The 13,027-nt window shown below is 39.5% G+C and overlaps 1 protein-coding gene across 2 annotated transcripts in view; it reads left to right on the top strand.

Annotated features, from left to right (window-relative positions):
- The first annotated feature begins 2,708 nt into the window (after positions 1–2,708).
- The window catches only part of aes (amino-terminal enhancer of split), a 49,453-nt gene continuing 39,134 nt past the window's right edge, over positions 2,709–13,027 (top strand). For both annotated transcript variants that reach the window (XM_015397836.1, XM_015397837.1), the window contains exon 1: positions 2,709–3,482. In XM_015397836.1, coding sequence (XP_015253322.1) covers positions 3,456–3,482 — 27 coding nt within the window. In that variant the 5' untranslated portion in view covers positions 2,709–3,455. The remainder of the gene's footprint in view (positions 3,483–13,027) is intronic.

The raw sequence follows: 13,027 nt of genomic DNA on the forward strand, positions 1-13,027 counted from the left end.
TGTGGGAGCTGCTTCTGGAAGCGTGGGGTGCAATTTCTCCAGATTACCTCAACAAATTAACAGCTAGAATGCCAAAGGTTTGCAATGCTGTAATGCTGCAAATGGAGGATTCTTTGACGAAAACAAAGTTTGATGTTAAATCTTATTTCAAATACAAATCATTATTCCTAACCTTGTCAATGTCTTGACTCTTATTTTCTATTCATTTCATAACGTATGGTGGTGAATAAGTGTGACTTTTCAGGAAAACACAAAATTGGTTGGGTGACCCCAAAATTTTGAACGATAGTGTATATACAGATATATACACGAGAGTCATGGGTACTTGTTGATGGCATTAAAATAATTTCTAATAGCTTTAAAAGAGCATTAGAAAGCATTAAATTAGAGTTACTCATTACTGTATAAACCCTGTGATAGGGAAAAGGCAAATTACATTGTCCACAAAAATATGCGTACCCTTTTAAATTACCATTTTGATAGAACTACAAACTTCAGTATTTTTCATTTACATTTGATGATCTAGGAAAGCAGCAGTACTCTATGATGGTGATGTTGAATCAAATGGATGGTGCTTTTTTTTTTCTTTTTTCCCCCCAGCCATCCTGAGTCGATTTTTGTGGAACTACATTTTGCTGTAGTTACAGCTGTAAGCCTCTTCAGAGATGTCTCACCTTCACACAGCTGGAGACTGACAGTTTTACAGTCTCTGCTAAAGCTGCAGCCCGGATGAAGAGTGTCTATCGGTTTTAAGTCTTTAAACATATTCTTAGTTTGACTCAGTGCTGGATTTTGACTGGACAATTCTGATACGTGATTATGCTGCGATGTCTGCTCGTATGTTCCAAGGTCAATCCTTCCCCCCAATCTGAGGTCTTTTGCAGCCTCTCACTGGTTTTATCCATCTACCTGTGAATTGAAAGTTAACGTGGGCATTTTGGCAGATGGTTTGAACAGAGCTCATAGAGATGTTTAAGGTTCAGGGACGGAGCTAGATGGGTGGCCATGGCCACCCTCAGCCAATCATTGGCCACCCCTACCATTTTTTCCCTCTAATTCAGACGGTGGCAGCAGTAATACTCTGAAGGGGAATGTCCAAACTTATTAAACATTTAAATGTTTCATATATATATATATATATATATATTTTTTTAACAACTACTTGACAACAGAAACACTGTAGTTAATTATGCACATCAATATGCTAACATTAAAGATGATAGATACAGAATTTGAGCTCTTTTCAGATCAAGGCTGCAGGAAAGTATAGTTTGTCTTTTTTTAGGAAATATGGATGTTGTGCTTGTTCCTGTTGAAACAGTGTAGATTGAGCCTGAGGTTCTGGTGCATTTCGGCCACCCCTCAATGTACATTGGTTATTGCCTGGCCACCCCTATTAGGATTTTCTGTTAAGGTTTGGGAAATCTAACACTTAACCCAGCTTTTAACTTCTCCACAACTCTTATCTTTGACTTTCAGGGCACTAAGAACAACAATAGATTGACTCTGGGAGGAGGTATCTCAATCTGCTAAGACGGAGTGCTAGAGAAGATCCTTCCTACCTTCAGCCATAATGTATTATGTACTTTTTCTCCCAATTTCTAATCCTGTGCTACTTGGTGTTGGTCTAGCGCATGAAAAACTAATGAAATTGAGCAAAATCGAAGAAAATGTATTTCTGTTCCAGCTGTTAAAAGGCATGCATTGAATTTTTTCATTGCAATGAAACACAAATTTGAATATATAAAGGCATATGAATAATAGATCTTTGAGCTATATTTTAGCAAAACGTTTTCACAACAGTTTTAAGGAAGAATTAGGGGAGGAAAGTAATAATCAAAGAGGGCAATTCAAAATCCTATTAGTTTTACAGCTAAAACAAGTGAATCAGAGGGAAAGAGTATTATTAAAGAAAAATTGATGGAAAAATGGCAAAAAAGGTGGGATGAAGAAAAAACAGGAAGATGATTTTATAAAATTCGGAAGATAGTAGGAAAAAGAAGAAATGGAAGACGAAATAGGAAGAGAGAGTGATAAGGTTAAGATTTGGGCATACAGGACTTAATTATATACTTTTCAAAACTCAAAAGCATGCTATTGGCAAATGTAATTACTGTGAAAAATATGAAACAATAGAACATGTTATACTGGAATGTCATAAATATGAAAGCGAGTGAAGATATATGAGAAGAGAGTTTGAATGTATTAAGGAAAAGATTAATTTATTACATATTTTGAGGAAGAATTTGGGGAGTAAACATACAAATAATTATTTAAATTTTAAAGAAAACTAAATAGAATTTGATTATAGAGAGGACGAATGTGTGTATGATATAGAAGAGTAGAATACAAAGTTATGTATAAGTGTATGTAGTTTTTTTTTTCTTTATTTTTCTTTAGAAAATATTTTTATTAAGTAGATAGTCCATCATGAACCACACTCCATACCAGTAAGTGGCATTAATACTACTAAATGTTTTTTGCCAACCGCAAATAAATCCAATGACAAGAAGAAGAAACGTAATGACAGCTAGAAATAAGATTTTTAAAGGCAAAATATGAAGAAAATGTGTCCTTAAATTGTATTCAAGTCATGTATTTTTTTTTAAGTTCTTTGCTCTTCCATTTCCCAAATCATCCACTAGAGGCGCTGTTTGCCCACACATCAGGCCGCTCAAGTGGCAGATAGATCCCCGCTGTGTAGATCTGCTCTGTGCTCATTTCTCTGCGAGGCTGCTCTGTTCTCACTAGCATTTCTGCTCTGTCATTAAAGCAAGCTGCTCCACGAACCACACTACCTTATTTTAATTTCTTTTTTTGGCTGGGCTTCACACCCGCTGTCCAAAAATCCACTCCGGTTATTATCGCCCGCTGCTGCGTTCAAGGGATAGACTCATTTTCAACCAGCTGGACATCACTGCTCTGATTGGAGCGAAACAAGAGATTTGTTAGTTTAACGGACAGCTTTTGGCCTGCATCGGTGCTCAACTAAAACTAGTATATACATCTTTAAATAGTTTAGCTTACATTTTAAAGGTTTAGCTTAGCGTAAACGGGGAAACAAGAAAATTTAGCATAACCTTATTACAGGCGCTGAATTGGCCACGGAAACCTCGCAGCGGCGATGAATCATTTTAACTGACAGCTTTTTGAAGAATTAACCGGCTTAAACCAGTTTGCTGCTCATAGACGCAGTGAAATCCCAGGTTGTGGCAGCAGGTAACAACTGGAGCTGACAACAGCAGGCGGTTTCTCCCTAAACGCTGCAAAGTGCATCACTCAGCGTTCAGCTCGTTTGTTAGAGCAGGGTTCCGCTAGCTGCCGTTAGCCTGTCCTCCTGCTAACCCTGGACAGCTCCACCAAGCTAGCTTTGGACAAAGGAGCAACGCAGCGGGGGGATCTATAAACACCGAGCTACACAAGTCGTTTTCTGGAGCGACAAACAAGGACCTGACATGATGTTTCCACAATCAAGACACTCAGTAAGTTGTTGTTTTTTTTCTTTGCATTTGAAACGTGCTCAACAATTAGGTAGTAAATGCAAACGATGCGTGAAACTTCCTGTAATTATTTATTTATTTGCTCACTGCCAAGTTTCTCGTAAGTTCTCCAGGATGAAATAAACAGAATAGCAAATATGGAGGCTTGGCGTGTTTTCCTTTGTCAAAATGCTGTCCGGATTTCCGAGTAGATGCTGGTATTGTTTGAGTAAAAACTCATGTTTGTTTTTCTTTTTATATTTATTGTTCCAGTATGATAAATTACATATCGGACGCATAATATTAGAAATCAAGTACCCAATACGCATGCATAACACTGTATAATTTAATATTGTGTATGACTGGATATGCGCATGGTGCGGTTCCCCTTAAATCTCAGGTTTCCTTGGTAACAGTAACTCAGTTGAGGGCAGGCTGGGAGCCCATTGGTCAAACACTCATGTTTCAACACTAATATAACTGTTTCACATAGGAGAGCTTATGGAGGACCAACCGTGCCATAATTAAAATTACATAAATAAGTGACTCATAATTAGAAATTGTTGGTGAAATAATGGATTGAAATTTAATTGAGTGAGCCATTAAATGCCACAGACTGATTAAAAACTACAGATATATATAAAAAAATATATATAGTTTTAACTAATTGATTTCTGCACTTTTATTCTTTCTTTTTTTTTTATTTGAACAACGGATATTTTACTCTTGGCTTTTTTTGCTGGGATGCTGTATTTTTTTCTTTACACATTTATGTCAAGTGTATTTATTTGTTATATACTCCATAACCTTTTTTTTTTAATTGGTCTTATTTTTTGATCACCCAGATATATTTAAAGCAGGTTTTCCATCCTTTATGTTATTTTCTAATTATTTTAGTTTGCTTTTTAGTTTTAATAACTCATATATTTCCCCTCTTATTTATTCCTGTAGTATTTCCTCAGCAAACAGAGTTTATCTTTAGTCATGTATTTCTGCCTCTCCATTTTCTCCACAGAAATATTTAATGATAGATCTAACAAAAAAATAGGAGTGGATAACAAATTGAGTGCACAAATGAATTGGTGTCCATGTGAACGTATTGGCTGATACAGAAAGAATATGTCTATGCAAAATGAAATTACCTTGGTGGCCAAAAGATAAGCGCAAGATCATCACTTAGAAGCCATGCAAATCAGGAAATAACTTAAAAACAATATAGATGAGAGAACCTTGAACATCACATTATTGATGACAATGCACAGAGGTTGTCAATGGCAGCAGAAGATTCTTCTGCATTTTCCAATGTTGTAACCAAAACATTTTTCCTTTTTTGCATGGCTTTTTTTTACAGTCAGAACAGGTTATTTGCAGGTTTGAAAATATAGAAATTGCCCAGGGCGACAATGTGAATTGAAGCAAATGTCCATGGCATTTGTTCCCGACTTCTTCCAGACCTTTTCTATCCACCCGGCAGGGAAACTAGTTTGCAAATATATATTTTTTTTGTGTTCTGCCGCAGTTCTCCATACTTATGAGTTTGTGCTTTACTGTTTGCTGATGACCCGTATGTTGCCTTAGACTCACTTCCTGTAATTTTGCCTGTCAATAAATATAGGCTGTTAATGTTACCACAAAGAGGAACCCATTTGAATTATGTAAAGAACAGATAGTTGCTTTGTATGTTGTGCTTTCTACTTGAGATACTGCCTCCTGTGAGCTCGAGTCACAGGAGGCAGTATCCCACCCCCTGAGTTTCCAGCTGTGAGAGCTCATCGCTCACTGGAAATTACCCTGCTGTGTAGCACATTGGGCATAACAAGTGTAGACTTTGTTTGGACCGGTTCTTCACACAGTGTCCTTAAAGTACCTGGCCTTAAGGTCCTAAAATCGCTTCATAACACAGCAATGAGTTAATATATGCATGTTAAGTTTGCCATTACTGCATTATGTTTCCTTTCTATTTAAATCATTTATTTCAATGGTAACTGTTTTAAAATAACTGCTTTTTTCTTTAGTATTGTTGCCAATCAGCAAAAAGTTTCACATTTTACCCTAGAATAGTCTATTAATTTTATATCTAACTTAATGACTGCATGGTACCAAAACCTGATGGCAAACTGACAAACCACAAATGGCATGTTTTTCTTCTTATGAATAAGGGGCCCTTTGCTATAAAATTTTTAAACGATGGATGGTCCCATCCTCAAGCAGATAGGTTTAGGTGTAACCGCAAAGATTTCTCATTTAAGCAGTGCATCCAAATGGATCAACCATTTTGCGAGAACAGAAAACTGAGTTATACGAACTGAGTTGCTAAAGGCCACAGAATAATAAAGACATCTTGATAAGTCTACCCAAAGCAGTGTTAATATGGGTTAGTCATCACTGCACTCAATGTTGTAGTGTTCAGTGACGATACTAATATGCGTTATAGTCATGTCAAACACATTCTATTTTTGGTAAAGCTGTTAATTCCCCCTTAAATTGTGTGACATATGGAGCTTCTGGGTGAAGGCAATGTAAGAGTGTGGGGACATAGCTCCCACAGTAAACAAATAGGTTGGGCCACAGATGGGATTCTATAACCTGTAAACATTAGTGGTGTTGCCGATCGATTGGCCAGCGATCATAATCAACCAATTTTTATCTAAAAGTATGTAATCAATGATCACTGATCAGTTTTTTTAACAATCACAGCAACCAATCATCTATATCTCTTACTTTTGCAATGTGTGGAGCCCCTACCTGCCGCATATCTCCCTTTTTTCTTCTCATTGTGCTAACACAGCATAAAATCTTTGCCATGTGGAACTTTTGTGCTTGTTTTTGTCTGTGACCACCTCCATTATTGGGGGTTGTTATTCATGCGTACTCACAGCTGAACATATCTGTGCAAAGCTCCCTTTTTTGAGCACACGCAAGTGACTGATGGGGAAAAATCTTAGGATTAAATTGGTTGAAATATGTGAAAGTCCAAGCAGTATTTGTTACACAGTGGATGTGCCCAGGTGATAGCTGACAGGAACACGCTGTTCTTGTGCAAGGAAGAGCAGAAAATGGCAATGGCTTAATTGTTTCTGTTTTACTTGGGCTTTTTTTTTTCTGCCAACCATCCTACTCTCTTTTGGTTGAAATTGTCGAGTCTCTCTCCCTGAGGGGCTAACACCTCACCATTTCCGAGATGAAGCAGATGGCTTACTCCGCTCCTGCTTTTGTTTTGGTTTTATAATCCAGTTGAGTGCAATTATGCCGCCTGATCCAAGCACAAGACCCCAGGATGCAGGAATAAATGTGAGGGTTGGGACTAAAGCAGGCATTTTCTTTAGAACTACAGCTTCCTCCGTTTCACACAAATATATGTTGGGCCATGTGGAGATACGTGTCTTTTTTCATGTTTGTCATTTTGACAGATACCGATGCCTAAAAGTCTGTATGTTGTTGAAGTTCTTGTAAAAGTTATGGAAGACTATAAAATGTTGAGATACCTCTTGAATCATATGTTAAAGGCCTATTCTGCAAGAAACAACATTCCCACGTCTTACTTTAGGCTTTTTCCATAGAGCTATGGCTATAGATATGGGGAGTTTTTCAGAAACGGCTATTATCTACCAATATGTTGTGTAAGTAAGTTGGACATTTTCAGCTAGTTTTCACCAGCCTTCAGAAACAACCAATTTAAAGTTTAACCATTATAAAATAATTGCTTCTTGCTCTTCATTTTAGGCGACTATTGCTTGTAGAAAAAGTGTTGGCAGTTTGAACAAAGAAAGAGCCCATTAATATTATTGCAAGGCAACCATGTTTCCGTACCTAAATGCATCATTCTGATATGCAGTCAAAGAGTGGTTGCCTTTCCATAGTATTTAGGAATACAGCATTACATGCACAAAAACAGGACATCAAAGGCAACTACTACAAAGCAAGCCTGGCTAAGAAAGCGCTCGGGAGTTTGGCTCAACTTTTCAAAATGCAATGTAGATTACGCTCGCTGCAACATTTATGGCGCAATGCACTACAGCGGCAGCAGAAATGCCTCCTCCACTTTGGGCAGGAACTCTCCTCCACACTAAAGGGGACAAGCCACCCTTTTCTGGTTGAGAACAATGGAGGAGCAGATCCTCATCCTTTGCACTCTGCTCCGAACTACCATGCTGTAGGTCTTGGCAGGAGTGAGCCAGCAGAACCGTATCACCAGCAAAAGGCAGGGCCAAAATCCGCTGGTCACCCACAGTCATTGGCTGTGCCTAGAAAATCTCATCCCTAATGGTTTTAAACATGGGTGGTGACAAAAGGGCAGCCCTGCTGGAGTCAAACATGCATGGGAATACACCTTACTAATGCTGGCAATGCAGCCCAGACTCCTGCTCTGTACAGAGACCCATTTGCCCCTAGTAAAGGGCCACCCAACTCTGAACTCCTGGAGCTCCCAACACAAGAAACTTCAAGGGACACTGTTGAATGCCTTCTCCAAAACACATTTGAACCGATTTGGCAAATTTCCCTGCTGAAGCCGAGTATTGACAGTCAGCTCGACTCTTCCTCTTCAGCACCATATGAAGGCCTTGTGGTGTAGGCTGAGGAGTGTGATCCCCCTAAAGTTGGAACACACCCTCCGGTTCCCCTTGTAGTGGTGGGGAACTAACACCCTACCGTTACAGGAGTACTGTCCCTTACCTCCACGGAATTTTAAAAAGGCATGTCAGCCATGGTAGCACAGAAACATCCAGACATCTAAGGTACTGAGGGGTGGATCTCATCCATTCCTGAAGTCTAGCCCCCATAGAGTTCTTTGACCACCTCTGTGACTTCAGCCTGTGTGATGAAAGAATCCAGCCCCATCTCTTCTTCTGCCACAGAAGGCATGTCGGTGCAGGTTTAGGACATCCTCAAAGTATTCGTTCCACCATTCCGTCTGACAAGTGATTGATTTTCTTAAACAAGTTGTTCTGATTGCTCTTTGTAGAATGTTTCAACTTGGCTCCATTAGGTGCGTTAACTTACAATAGCCTTCCACATCTACCATGCTTACTGATAGCATGCCTTTAATACATTTATCAACCTGCAAATATTCTAAAATTGTGTTTAAATCTGGGTTATTTTCGTATTTATTTTCACACTGTTTTTGCTGAGAAAGCATGTCCCATGTTGAGATTGATATATATTTTTAAAGTCTTCAATAATGTTGATATCGAGTATTGATATAGAGTTTAGAATTTCACTGACAACCCTATTTTACATTTAATTTTTGTCACTGTCGCTGTTAAACGATGTAAATTATCTTGGACCAGACTCTCGATCAATTCATGCTTCAACTCTTGCATGCCCCCCCTGCTCAGGCATTACTTGTTTTACAAAAGCCAGTAAGACTCTGTGTAAGAATGAACAGTGGTCTCTGCTGGACATTGGCAACACTGAAAGAAATTCCCTCTAAATAAACGTTATCAGTTAACTACTTGAAGCAAATTTTAATCTATCAAACAATTTATCAGCTAATAAATTTTAAGTTGATTATTTGTTTGCATCATGATTATGTACATTACCCGCTGAGGAAAGAAGGACTAAGTCATTATTAATAAGTCATACTTGACATGTAAGTGGCGTGCACTTAATTCAGTTTTTCCTTCGTACATGACAAAACAGCCTGGGATGTTTTCACCAGATTGTTCTGAAACCAAAATAATACCATTTTCAAAAAAATAAAATAAAAAATACCCCATTGTGGGGTACACTAACTAGAAGTCATACAAAACTTTTCAGTTTTCACCAAAAAACATTGTAATGTGCAAAGGGTCTCAGAAGCCAGTGTTTCCTCTAGTTTTAGTGCTTTTATGGGGCGAGTGTCCTTTGCAACTTTCTTTGACACCTTGTTCAGCAAATAAGAGCAGTACTACCGTAAGTTTTTGTAGTTTTAAAGTTTTTAAACGTCTGTTCTACATTAATAGGAACCCTGTCCATGCATGGAAATGTGGGTATTGTGCGTAAGTCCACTTTCAGATTGAACTGTGAATGCTTTACCCTACAGAGACAGCAACATGCTCTTGTGTGAATACTATGTGTACTATAAGACATTTTAGATTTTTTTGAAAAAGGAAATTACTTTATTGTTGCAAAAGAAAACTTTACCCCCAATTAGGAGAAAGGCATGCAACTGGGAGGGCATTGCGACCCCCTTACCATAAATGTTGGGGAAAGAGTGGAATGGCTCCCAAAACAATTTAAAATATCACAAGTTAGTTCTATGAGCTAATGGTATTTAATACATTTTGACGAACCTGTTTCTTTCACAAAATGCGCCTTGGGATATTTGTAATGTGGGTAAGGATGTGGACCTGCTGTGTTTGGATATTTGTGAAAAATTGTAACAGGAAAATAAAACCTGGTCACTTTTACTTGCGTTCTGTGATTTTCTGTCATATTCACACATCGTCCCTATCCCTTTTCCTCAGTTTACTGGGGAGCTAGTTAGACATTTCACAAAGGCAAAGTATCCTTGCTTTGCAGCTTTTTACAGGAAATCACAATGAATCTGCTGCTGTGACTACAGTTCATTGGTCAACAGAAAAAACCCAAGATAATTTGATTGTGGCACTGTGCCTGACCCAGTTGACAATGTTTGCCATATTGTTTGGGTGTTGATTAATCCTAATGCAGCTTCAACAAAGCTGGCAGTGGCGTGAAAGTGGAACAACATAAAAGCTTGGTACCATAGAAGGAGAGCAGCAGGAGTAATACGGAGGGGAAATCTCTCAAGTCCCCCGAGCTCATGCTCAACTGCAGAGATGGCCACAGGTTGTATGCACACACACACAGCCACCCCCTCCTCCTCCTCCTCCTTGTCTCCCTTTATCACGCATTTCCTTCCAGATCTTATGTAGTGGTGGGAGGGACAGGGGCAGAGGGTGCACTGGCATTATTAAGCCCACTTGAATTAACAGAACAGCCCCCAGCCTTTCCTCTAAAGCCTCCAGCTGGGGGGAGCTTAATCTCCATGGTCCCCTGTCTCGTCCATTAAACAAACTCCCCCGCCCCTTTCCCATCATTCAGTGGCACACATGCACACACTTTTGTGTGTATCTGCGTGAATAATAAGCCATGCTGTGTGTCTAGTTATTAAAGGAGCTGGACATTTGTGTGCACACCCATATACAGAATAATGAGAAAACACACGAGCACCCAAATATTAACTGTGGCTCTTCTTTCTGCATGTAATTATTGCTCTAGTACATGCTTTGAAATAAAAGGATTTCAGGCTGTGTGCACTCGCGCGCGCGCGCGCGCGCGCACACACACACACACACACACACACACACACACACACACACACACACACACACACACACACACACACACACACACACACACACACACACACACACACACCCCTTCTTACCAGCCTCAAGGGTCTTATCTGCTTTTTGTATCTGGGGGAACAAATTGAATGTGGGGCTTGACACACGCAGGCCAGCAGATGTCTGGGTTGTTGAGGTTAGGCCAGCTGATTAGCATGACAAACGCAGCCCCTCCGACACTCAAGCCCACAACACAACCAAGCTGCGGGGGGCCATGCCTCAGATATGAGCCAGTCAAGGCCACAGGTCACAGGTGATGTTGATTTTTGTGAAGAGCTACAGCACGTGATTGTCAGAAGGCTTTAGGTTGGGTTGGATGGCGATCAGGCCCTCCTCTTCTCAAACACACAGTGACTTGGAATTAGGTATTTGCAAAAAAATGACTCATCCTGCTCTCAAGTTACTGATGGTTGATCTGATGTGGAGGGTGATCCGACCCTCATGGCGATCTTGTTTTGAAAAGGGAACATGCGATTGTGTCATTAAACAAAAGAAGTGCACATTTTTAAATGTGGTTTCTTTGGAGTAACTTGTTTTAGCTCTATACTGCCATGAAAAATATAGAAAGGAATCAGGAAGGCAGGACTGCTTTGTTCTCCTAAAAGCATGCTAATGATGTTTACACATTCCTATAAACAAAATAATCTTCTATAACAAAAACTTGCATAGCTTCTGTAGTAATACTATAATTATTAAAGTATAATGTCTTGGAGATTCTCTTATGTTGATAATCGTTTATGCAGAAACAAGTGCAAGTGCTCACAGCCTACCTGCTTTAAAAACGAGCATTTGATGTCTGCCAGGCCCAGTCATTTTCATGCGTGAATGAAACGGTGAGCAGACAAAGTGGCTGGAGGTAATGTCTGTATTGAAACATTTAATTTTTTTTTTTCTGGGTAAAATGTTGCCCCAACCATTACCTTTTGTTGACATTTAAAGACTGTCCCAACCTTTCTGGAATTCAGGTTTTATTATAGTCGTCATACATCGATGGATTTTTGGCACAGCTGTAACTTATGCATTTAATGCCTGCTAACACAAGTCCATAAAATGATTTCCCATCACCACAGTGCAGCCTCTTTATCTCCCATGCCCCAAAGTGAACAGCCAACAAAGATTTTACGCTGTAGCAGAATAGAACTGCTCAGTGCAAAGTGTGTTGGATCAAAGTATCTGCCGATCATAGATTTTTGTGCTGGAGGTTTGACTTGATGAGTTGTTTGTAAGGCAGGAGACATCTCATGAAGTGTTTCCCTTCCCAGTGTTTCTGGGACCGGTTTTTCAGTTTTTAAAAGCTTTTGAAGCAAATGTTTTTGGAGAGAAATAAGACTGGTTAATAGGTATGCACCAAAAATTCAGCCACCAAACAGTTTTGGCAGAAAATGACAGAAAAGAGCCTCATTGGTTTTCGGCCGATAGACATTTAATACTCAACAACACTGCAGAAACTTGTGATGACGCGAAAAACAGCAAATCCAGCACATAGGGATGGGGAATTATTGCAAGCAACCTGCACAGCCAGCATGCAGAAACATTGCCGAGCGTGTGAAGTAAAGCACTGAAACAAGAGAGCACATGTAGAGTAGAGTTTCTCAGAGGTGAGCCCCCAGCAGACGGGTTGTGAGTGAGGGGGTGGCAGTTGAAAAGCTGCACATCAGTCTAAGTGTGTTGTCAGGTCAGTGGCACAAAAATTATGCCAAAGAAATCCTAATGTCCCCATTAGCATTCTGAATAGGAGAAGAATGCGACGGGAAAAAGAAACTGACATCAAATGACCCACTCCATCTGTGGAGGACGTGTTCAGAAACGCAAGATAGTTTCACGATGATTCTGTTAAGGTAATGGGCATAACAAAAAATGTCAGTGGTAAATAAATATTGGTACTGATATATATATATATCAGTACTGGTCATGGTTTTCAGTTCGGTAAATGTTGATTGTTACCCCGAAATCCAATAATAATGAAAATAAAATAAATAAATGTATGAATTGTAATTATTTTTAATGATCCGAGGAAACCCTGGATCATTTCCGTATGTTTTGCTGCTTTGAATTTAATCATCTTGCGCATGCCCTCTACGATCTCCAAGGAACTCAGAGCAGAGCGGACGGGAGCCGCAGTGGAGGCTGTAGGCTTTGCTTTGCCCAGGCGGTCTGCAGCGCAGCGGGGGTTGCTGACGGAATATGTGGGATTTCGGG

This window comes from Cyprinodon variegatus, unplaced genomic scaffold (assembly GCF_000732505.1).
Source record: "Cyprinodon variegatus isolate N-32 unplaced genomic scaffold, C_variegatus-1.0 Scaffold890, whole genome shotgun sequence".
Classification (NCBI taxonomy): Eukaryota; Metazoa; Chordata; class Actinopteri; order Cyprinodontiformes; family Cyprinodontidae; genus Cyprinodon; species Cyprinodon variegatus.